At 58.1% G+C, this 10,134-nt stretch overlaps 3 protein-coding genes across 3 annotated transcripts; all 3 read right to left on the reverse strand.

Annotated features, from left to right (window-relative positions):
- Positions 1 to 1,085: 1,085 nt before the first annotated feature.
- Positions 1,086 to 2,309, reverse strand: LBRM_35_3540 (putative actin-like protein; the record flags this gene model as incomplete). Its single annotated transcript, XM_001568923.1, has 1 exon — positions 1,086 to 2,309. One exon carries the CDS (start codon positions 2,307 to 2,309, stop codon positions 1,086 to 1,088), a length of 1,224 nt encoding a protein of 407 aa, XP_001568973.1.
- A 1,165-nt stretch (positions 2,310 to 3,474) lies between these two features.
- LBRM_35_3550 (conserved hypothetical protein) lies at positions 3,475 to 3,939 on the reverse strand (the record flags this gene model as incomplete). Its single annotated transcript, XM_001568924.1, has 1 exon — positions 3,475 to 3,939. The coding sequence occupies one exon, from the start codon at positions 3,937 to 3,939 to the stop codon at positions 3,475 to 3,477; it is 465 nt and encodes a 154-aa protein (XP_001568974.1).
- Positions 3,940 to 5,144: 1,205 nt separating this feature from the next.
- On the reverse strand, positions 5,145 to 6,371 carry LBRM_35_3560 (conserved hypothetical protein; the record flags this gene model as incomplete). The annotated part of the gene is made up of 1 exon (XM_001568925.1): positions 5,145 to 6,371. The coding sequence occupies one exon, from the start codon at positions 6,369 to 6,371 to the stop codon at positions 5,145 to 5,147; it is 1,227 nt and encodes a 408-aa protein (XP_001568975.1).
- Positions 6,372 to 10,134: the final 3,763 nt, after the last annotated feature.

Raw genomic sequence — 10,134 nt, forward strand, 5'->3', positions numbered from 1 at the left:
GCGCACGTCGGTTGACAAGCCTACCAAACAAGAAAAACAGAGCGGTCAAGGTGTGACGGTGGTAAAAGAGGCTCCCTCTGTTGAACCTCGTTCCTCACTCGTGTTCCCTTGTGGCGCTATCGGTGTGCTTGTATGTTTGTATGCGGCGTCGTTTTTATATTCTTCATAGGTGTACCAGCAAATAGAAAGTAAGACTTACAGCCCACCCGCGCGTTCTCGCTGCGAAGTTCTCATATGAGGTGCCAACGGAAAAGCAGAAAGGGCAAAGGAAGACATGCAGAAGGGGGGAGTGGGGAGGAACACAACAAGTGGCCCATATGAAGTAAGATGGGAAGGGGGAGTAGAGCGAAGGCAATACTGAGGGCGTAGTGCGCGAAAAGTAAGAGGAGGAGCAAGGCAGTGTATAGCGCTGAGGTAACGCGTACCCCTCGGTGATTGCAGTTTTCTTCATTCCTGCCTCCGCTTCACCTTGCAGCGACGCACGGGTTTTCCCTAAATGTGCGTCTTGTATCTCCCCAGCACTCTCGCGTAATTGTGTGTGTTTTTCATTTGCCCTACCCCCACAGAGGCGTGTACACGTGACATGGTGCAGGAGGTAATGCTCACTGTTTGCAGGGTAAAAGAAAAAGCTGCGCCACTGACGAGCTCACGGAGACCGACAGAACGGTACCGCTTGAGCGTGGGGTGCCACTGCCACTCACTCCCTTTTTCGCTTGTTTCCTTTTTGCTTTCATGATGGCCGTGAATTGAACGGCACGCATGTGTCCTACAATAGGCACACACCCACAGACACACACACACACACACACCATCTCCACCTCCTCGAGCAGGAGAGAAGTACAAAGACAACAAAAGGAGATCCGAGTGGTTTACCTGCGGAAGACAGAGGACGGGGAAAGAGGAAGAGCGGCGACTCTCTGTGGCTGTTCTTTCAAAGCTCGAGACATGTGTGTTGAAGTAGCAGTCAGACGGTGGTGACCAAGTGGGAGGGGTGGTGGTGGGGGGGTGAATCGGTAGTGTACATGAAAGTAGGTACTTCTCTTGGTGGTACGACAGCTGCCGTCTGCTCGGGCTCGCACTGCCGACTACTGTGTGTAAAGATGCACCACGCTGCTCCCCTGCTCGTCGTACGTGGCCTTGGCGAGGCACGTGTCAGGAAAGACGCTGCTGCAGCCCCAGATAGACGCCCCCACCCACGCCGCCGCCCCACGTTCTGGGAACGCGACGCAGGTGGCCTGCGCCCCTGTAGGCGCGACGGCGGCAATCTCTCGCTGGAGGCGCTGCTCCGTGCCACGGAAAAGCGTATTGCCGCCGCCAAGAACGACGTTCTCGTAAAGGGTTTGCTCAAGGAACCGCGGGGCGGTGGCGGCGGCATCGCGTAGCATGCCTACCCACCCACCTAACGTCTTCTTCACTACATGGTTGCTCTGCGAGTACCCTGTTGGGGTGGTGGGTATCCCTGCCGAGGTGTCGGTGGTGTAGGTGAGGTACGTGTCGTCGAACAGCGCCTCAGGAACTTTGTAGGCGTGCTCGAGCAAGAAAAGACGCTCTTGATCGGGCAGGACGAACCCATCAGCGGGGTCTGGGTGGTCGTGCGTGCCAACCTGCCGGGCTTCCTCGTCCTTCGCGTCGGCGGAGACACGACACAGCGCTTCCTTCGCAGCTTCCACAATGTCGCGGTCGGCGGCGGTGGAGAGCGGGTACCCATCTGCTCGCAGCGCGGCGAACAGCTCGTCGGTCAGCGCCTCGCCAGCAATCGAGGACGACCTCACCGAGTGTGCTAAGGTGTAACCCTCCTCTACTGCGGCAACGCAGGTGCGGCCGGCGCCGCTGTCAAGCGCCAAGCCGCTCGTGCGCCCACTCGAGTAGAGCGTGGCCGCCGTGTTCGTCAGCAACCCTGCGAGAGGAATGTTGAAGGATTCGAACAGCAGCTCGCAGAGGCGCTCTCGGTCAAGTCGTGAGTGATCAGCAGGCTCAAGAAAGAGAAACGGCGATGCATCGGGTGGGACGCGGGCCTCCTCCACAAGTGCATAGAACAGAAGCTTCTCGAGTGCATCGTAGTCATGCACGTGACCCGTCCTCACGGGAAACGTGAGCGCCAGCAGGCCGCCGTCCTGGTAGGCTGCATCACCGGCTACAATGTCAAATGGGTGCTGGAGGAGCGTTGGGCGCGGTCGCTTCGTGCAAGGGAGCCCTACGCAGCTGCGGAGTATTGTACGGGGTGCCTCCTCCCCACTGAAGCCGACGCGAGTGTTGCGAGTGCCAACGTCCACCACCACGCTCTGTACGTCAGCGGAGGCACCGGGCATGATGGAGTCCTCTAGTCGAGTGTCAGAAGTCACGAAAGGGACCGAGAAAATGCGGGGGCCAAGCTGAGGCTGCTTGAGGGGGGGGGGACGTGGCAATGCTTTGCACGCTGAAGGATGAGTGAGACTGCGCGCATGACATAGGGAGATCATTGCGAACAGCAGGAAGAAGGACATGAACACGTCAAGTGGGACACACAGACGGGGGTAGGGAGGAGGGGATAGAGTAGACACGATGGAGAGGTGAGGGAAGCGGCGGAAGGTACTGAAGGAGGGGTAAGACGCAGCCTTGGATAGGAGCGAACATGTTCCCATCCCTGCCCCCTCCCGTGGGTGAGAAAACGGAGGCGAAGACGTGTAAAGAAAAGCGCGCAAACGCTCATCCATCACCATCAAGCAACATCTTTCAATACACAAATTCATTCTGCAGTGGGTGGCAGATACAGAGGTAGAGACAGCGAGGAAGAAGGAAGAAGCTCAACAAAATAGGAATCAGCTCGAGAGGCGGCTTCTTTCGCTCCCTCTACTGCGCACATAACCGATAACGCTGAACAATTGCAGCGGACGACTCGCACTGCTGACCCCACTCTCCCTTGGCCTCCCTATTTTGCATGCTGCATGAATTGAGAAAGCACGACGCGGTAAATCGATCCCCTTACTTTCTCATCCCTCACTCCATACGCCTCACTGCGAGAAGGGGGGGGAGGAGGGGAAACTCACCCGTACGTGCACATGCAGGCATAGAGAATGAAATGAAGAAGAGGCAAAGAAGCAAAACGTAGCACACGCTGAAGGAGAATGCGCCCCCCCAAAACAAAAAGAAGGAGGACGCTGGCAACATACACCGTTCCTTCCCCTTCTCTACCCCCACCCGTCCTAATCTCTTTCACCCCCCTCTCCCCACTGGCGTTCATCTACACTGGCCTTGTCGCAATGATTTCCACCCCAGCCCAGAGCTCAGCGTGAGGGGCCGTCTAAAGCACACTACCAAGCGAGAAGACATGCTATAGGGCAAACCACCGAGGGAGGGGGGAAAGCGCCGATGAGATGAGGGGCGAGAGGAGCAGGGGCAACGAAATACGGGAACGTCGATGCCACCGCAACACGCGCGCCAGTTCACTAGGGGCTATCGCATATTTCTCAATACATGTCGTAACGACCCCTTCCCTTAGGGGTTGTACAGGCCAGAGGGGCTATGATAGCCGCTAGGTGCGCTAAAGACCTCTGGCTGCGTAAGCTCAGCGCGCGTGTTGTCGATGGCCGCCTTGTGCATCTCGAATATCTGCGACATGGTCGCGTTGCGCTCGTACTGCTCATGTGGATTCATGCCACCGGAAAGCCAGCGATCTTTATTCACGGTGGTGGTGAAGGGCTGCTGGCGAAATACCACCGTGACCGCCACACAACCAGTGACAAGGATCATGATGGTAAGGAATATTTGTTCAGGTATCAGCAGCAACAGGAAGGTGGTCCGCTCCCTGTACGACCGGTGCGTATTCGGGATTGAGGCGACCTGGGCGTGCGCGTTCATGTAGCTGTTGCGGTACAGCATTCCTTTCTCGGACGGACGCACACCAGGGGAGAAGGCGTGTAGAAATGGCTTTATGTGCCGGCCAGGGGAGCGACGGAGCATTGTGTGAGTGAGTAGCGCAGCAGAGTTGGCGAAGGACTCACGCAGGAAAGGGTGCACGCGCACTGTCTAATGTCTTGAGTGCACTGGGCCCGAGAGAGGCAGAGGGAAACTAAAGGCCGCACGATGGCGCTCACTCGTCGTTTATCTTTTCTTTCTTTCGCTAGTGACGTGGCAGTTCAGGCGCTGACGATGCTCTGCGAGGGATGAGGAGAGGGGTGAAGATAGAGAGAGAGAGCGTGGTGGATGACGTACGCCACGACTTGTACACACGAGGGGATCCCTGCCTTGATGCCTGCGGAGGAGAGAGCGGGAAAATGAGTGGAGACGGTGAGGAAAAAATAGCAAAGTGCAACACCAGAGGCAGAGGTGAAGGTAGTAGGAGACGGATACACGTGGGCAACTCGATGTACACCTTGTGAAATTCCTATGTTCCTAGCAAAAAAGGAAAACATAGCTCCGAAATGCGGTATCGGCGGTAGGCGTCGCAGCTTTCCAGTGGTGTCGGCCAACTTATCGGTCGGGATTGGTGCGTGCGTGCCGCCCACGCAAGCCTACGTCCCTTTCTCGTCCCCACGTGCCCCCCTCCCCCCCCCCCCCACACCCAGTCACGCAAGGCAGACGGGTTGTGCGGGTCAGGGTAACTCCGCTGACAGCTCGTATGCATGTAAACATGTGGGTGTCTCTATTGTTTTTGGTTCGCTCGGAAGAGAGCGACACGAAAAGGGGCCAATGCCCACACCAAAAGAAAGGCGAACACAAAAGCGCCAAGAGGACGGCGTGCGGGGATGAAGGCTGCCCGAAGCGCAGAGGCGCACGCCCCCTCTGACGCGGGTCACAGCGCTCGTGTGTGCGTGCGGGTGTGTGACATCTGCGCACCCCCTCCCTCACACCTCCTCGCTGGCACGTAACAGGGCTGATATTGGACATGTCTGTATATCACGCGTAACATCAATGTTGACAAGGGGAAAAACATACAACGAAAGGTCGACGGCGCCGTTGCAGACGAGTGGAGGATGAGGGAAAAGAAAGGGCGAGAGGGTGTGAGAAGAAGAACTGAGTGGGACAGCATAAGAGTAATGCCCAGTGCTGTTGTATTCCCCTTTCCACAGTCGACTCCCCCTCCCCCGTGCACGCCTCCCCCTCGACTGACACAGCAGACATAACGACTCTCTCATTCATGCCTTGCTTCCCTCGCCTTTCTCTTTCTACATGTAGCCATTCGCGCGCGCCGCATTTTTGAACTCTTCGATGCTGCACGCGCTACCGCCCTTGGCGACCAGCGTAAACACTGCATCGATACTGGCATCCGAAAGGCCGAAGCCACACTTGTGACTCAGGCGGCGGATGTCCTCGAGAGGGCGATCTCCGGCAAAGTACTTCGACTCCACCCCCAGGGAGACGTAGTGGCAGGGGTAGAGCAGCTGGTGCGCGTGGATGTCGTCCTTGAGAGTCCCAGTCAGAGGTAGGCCACTGGCAGCCGGCGCAGCCGCGGATACGTCGGCGTTAGTGCCTACCCCAGCATCGGCAGAGGTGGTGAGGCCTTGCTGGTTAGCCTTGCCGGACTCAGCTTTACCAGTCCCAGACCCGGGCACCGTTTGCGCCCACGACGATATCAGCTCCCGCACCGTTGGCTGTTCTGTCTGGAAGTAGCTTGCCGCCGTCCCTGTTGCGCCGAGCTTGGTAACACGCCCGCGCTTCTTCTCGTCCCACTCAGCCGGATCATCGAAGCCGTAGCTCTTCGACTTGCCTAGCTCCTTGGCCACTGTGGTTTGGTAGTCCTTCGCTAGCTTAGACACCAGCTGTGTGGCAGAGTCACTGCACAGCGCTGAGGCAGTCGAGCCGTTGGGGCTGGCCGAGGGCTTGCCGAAGCGATGCTGAATGGGGTCGATGCCGGATTTCTCCCAGTCGTAGTTGCGGGTCAGCTGCTCGCCGGCGGGGTGCAGCACGTCGACGGAGCGATACCCTGCCAGCACCGACTGCGTTGAGTCGCCCTTCTTTTGCACAATGCCAAAGCCGCCGAAGGGGACTGGCACGGGATCCTGTGGCACCGGGGCGTGACCAAGAGGTTTGCGACGGTTACTGAGGTACTGGGTCTCACGCTGGGCATCCAGCAGCGCTGTCATCTTGTCCGCATACATCTCAGGCCGCAGACACGCATCGGCGCCGCCCGTTTCCTTACTCTTCACACCGTGCCGCATGTTGGGGTCCACTGAGGCGTCCTTGGCGAGGCTCCAATGGCGCCGCTGCTCACCGACATCGTAGCCGCGGTGGTGAAAAGAGCGAATGTGGTCTGGCGTCGTGACGCCATTGGGGTTGTAGCTGGAGAGCAGCTCTGCCGTCGTGGCCTCCGTCCAGTCTCCATGGACACCAGCCGGGCGCAGCTGTGGCGCAACGCGGTTCAGCCGCGCCTGCGAGTTGGCGTAGGTAGACATAGCGGCTGTTGTGAGGTGGAGAGATCGGGAGCGAAGCGATGCAAATCGTGAGACGAGTGCCGACGACAGTCTATGTAGCTACTATAAGGTGAGTCACAGTGTGGAGTTGAGCAGTAAAGAGAAAGTGATGCACACCCACACGCAGAGGATGCAGATGTACTTGCGAAAGGGGGATTTGTGTGGTGGACGGCAGTGCACACCCTGCGAGTAACAATGCCCAGAAGCGTGATCGCCTCGTAGGGGGTGCGAGGAAGAGGTACCGAGAAATTCTTCTACTGCTCCGTAGCATCCATTGAAGACAGGAGGAAAGAGAGAGAGAGAGTGCGATGAATATGACATCGCTGACGCAGCAGTCATGTAAGAGTACCCCCTTTCCTTGCTCTCCAATACCCAATGTTTGACTGGTCTGCCTTCTCTCCTCTCACTTCCTTTTCGAAAAGCGGATGGCGCTGATCGGAGGAAGAGTGCGCCTACCGCTGCTTTGGCACTGACTTGCAAGCAACGCCGACGCCCCCCTCCCTCACACTGGAAAGGGTAGAACATGGAGCAGCGAGGGCAGCAGTAGAGGCTAATGTTTCATTTTGGAAAGCAGCGGGAGATCCAACTACATGCCATGGAGCAAACGAAAGGGCAGTCAAGCACACGCCAACATGCAAAGCAACGAGCGGAAATGACACCACAAGAGAGACGTACAGCGGTGAGGGGTGAGAAAGGGGAGGGGGGGGGGGGAAGCGATAAGAGGCAGTGACGTATGCAGAGATGCACGTCACTGTGTGCGTATGTACGTGCGTGTGTGTGCCGTATATCCCGTGCTCCTCCCTGAGAAACACGAGCGCCTCCAGGATCGCCTGCTACGCTGTGGCGGATTCACCCTTCCTACAGGTGTACATTGCTTTTCCGCGCTTGCGCAGAGCACAGCAAGCACGACGTCTGGAGACCCTGGCGGTCAAGTCACTCTGCCAAAGCGCCCGCAGCCCAGACTGAGAGAAGCGCCTTGCAAGTTGGCATGAGGGAGAAGAGAAATAGGCAAGGACTGCAGGAAGAAAGAACAGAGCAAATAAAAAGTCCGACCACAGGTGTGCTGCGCAAGTGTACGCGCGCGGCGCTCCTTCAATGCACTTTGTTCCCTCTCCCTCCCTCTAACCTACAGGCACCTTCACCTTTCACACCTCGCTCCGCCCCCAGCGCCGACCTTCGTTAACTAGCGCGCTTCGGGTGCGACACAGCCGTTGATACGGCGCTGTCACCATGTCCCTCGCCAGCCGCTCCTTCGTGTACGTCGAGTGACGGATTACGACGGCTGTCCCGCCGCCGCACCTGACCCAGCCGGAACAGGTTTTCATCACCCGTATCCGCGTACATGCAGCGCAGCGAGCCTGTTACACGAAACAGTCTCTCCGCTGACCGCAGCAGGTCCACAAACTCGAGATATATGGTGTGTTCGAGCTTCAGGTCGCCATACTCTCGAGCCATCTCGATCCACCGCACCATGTTCTCCAGGACAGCGGGGTTGGCCATATTAGAGTACAACAGGGTGCTCGCTTGATTTGCCAGGACAGACCGCAGCAGCCGACCTAGGGCCAAGACTAGTGTGGTGTAGAGGGCTACAATGCCGATGCCTTTCAGAAAAGAGATGCCCATGACCACGGTGTCGGAGATGACCACCATGTACATGGGCACCTGGGCCTCCGCCACCTTGGTATTCATGTGTGCCGCGAGTGGAGTCCGCATGGTGCGGTTGCCACTGCCGTCGGCGACGTCTTCGTAGTTGAAGTCGTCACACCCTTCACCTGTCGTCAGACACCGCCACTCAGCCGCGTCACTCACATTCTTAGACGGCACATTTCCTTCTGGGAAGAGCGGTGTGCAGTGTAGGCACCAGTAGCGTACCAGCGAGTTCAGGGCAACATCCTTGTCGTGGTTCAGCTCGAGTGTGCAGTTGTGCTGGTTGCGATGTGGGAAGCGCAGGTTCGTGGGGAGTCCATCGATCCGACTGGCGCGGTTGAAGGCAAATGGGCTGTAGAAGAAGGGCAGGGAGGCGGAGGCGATGACGATGCTGCCGCTGCTGTCGTTCTGAGCGTCCACCACCGTTGCCGTTCTGGTGCCGCTGGTTTCCTGCTCCAGAATGTCGACCAGATCCTGCGCGGTGCCCCACGGAATTGACCAGCGGTTCGCCAGCGACACAACCGCTGCTGTGGCCGTACCGCTCACGTTGCGAGAAATCTCGAGCGTCTGCAGTATGTATGCGCTGGACTCGTTCGACGCTGCCGCGCGGAGGGCGGCTAGCACCTGCCGTATGGCCTGCGGGCTGGCCATCCATAAGCTGCTACTGCAGGATGTAAACTCCATCAGCTGAACTGTCTTCTCCGCCGTCATGACACGATACGCACCGAGTGTGGGGCGGGTCCGCTCAATCCACGTCCACCATCCCTCTGGAGTGGTGACGTTGTCGTGCACCGTGGTCGAGAAGAAGTCGTAGGCGCCAAAGAAGGAGAGCTGAAAGTTGAGCAGTGTGGCGCTGTTTGCCGCGGTGGAGGGGTTGTAGGTGGAATAGTAGAGCAGCGGCCCTAACAGGGCCAGCAAGACGAGGGCGAGGTAACTCGCACCAAATGCCCACTTGGAGGTCGGCGGCACCGCGTCAGCAAGCTTCTCGCCGTTGCGATGTTTTGCCAGATAGCGATTCCGGCACCTGTAGATGTACACGTAGATGTCCTCCACAGTCAAGTATTCCTGCAGAGTCAGCGACGTCCGCAACACCGTCCAGTCCACCAACGTACGCACCTCCCAGAGAAATGGAAGCGAGCGGTAGACCATGAAGCTGCTGTAGCTGACGAGGCTGCCTAGGTGAGCCGCGGAGATGTGGTGGCAGCGGTGCACTGGGAAGCCGTGACACACCTGTGTCACCGACAGCACAAGGCCCACAACTTTGATGACAAAATACGTGTTGCCGGCGGCGTGCCCCGACACCGCCACCGCGTTCCTCCACCACCAGTACAACAGGGTGTAGGAGATGGCGCACACGCCGTTGGCAAGCGCCTTCAGTCGCATACAGCGCTGAACGTACAACATGCGGTCCATGACAAGCTGCAGCACGCTCATGCACAGCAACAACGCCATCGGGCCGGGGAGCAGGTTGTTCTGCACATTGTCCTGCAGCGTTGCATTGTCATTGCCGGCTATGCGGCTGTAGAAAACGGCGACCACGATCAGCGCCAGAAAGTCGACGAAAGTGTAGAATATGTACCAGTCCTCACCAATACCTGGCACGGCGAGGAGGTTATTGCAGTAGTCGACCACAAAGGCGCGAAAGGCGTTGTTGCTGCTCGTGGCATGCGAAAGTGTCGGAAAGAGGAGGGAGACGACCCCAGGTAACGCTGTCGTTGCCGCTGTGGCGGTGGTGGACGGCGGCGTGTCTTCAGCAGACGATGCCAGGCCTTCCTGCACGACCACGATGCGGGTGCTATCGTGCTCCCTACTCCCCTGCTTCTGCTCTACATAAACACCGTGGATGATGCACATGCGGTCGTGTAGCACGAGTACCCCCATCGTCACCATATCCATCCAAAGCGTATCGTAGCGTAGGGCGCCGCGTGACGAGGGCATAGTGGTCCGCAGTTGATTGCTGTTGCTGCTGCGGTGGCCCTGCCCCTTCAACGGCAGCAATGTCCATGAGAGCACTGTGATGATGAACGAGTCCGTGTTGTCGAAGAATGTCCATATTGTCACCGCCTCCTTCAGCAGCACCCCGGCGATGAGATACACC

The sequence above is a fragment of the Leishmania braziliensis genome, chromosome 36 (genome assembly GCF_000002845.2).
Source record: "Leishmania braziliensis MHOM/BR/75/M2904 complete genome, chromosome 36".
NCBI classification, from domain to species: domain Eukaryota; phylum Euglenozoa; class Kinetoplastea; order Trypanosomatida; family Trypanosomatidae; genus Leishmania; species Leishmania braziliensis.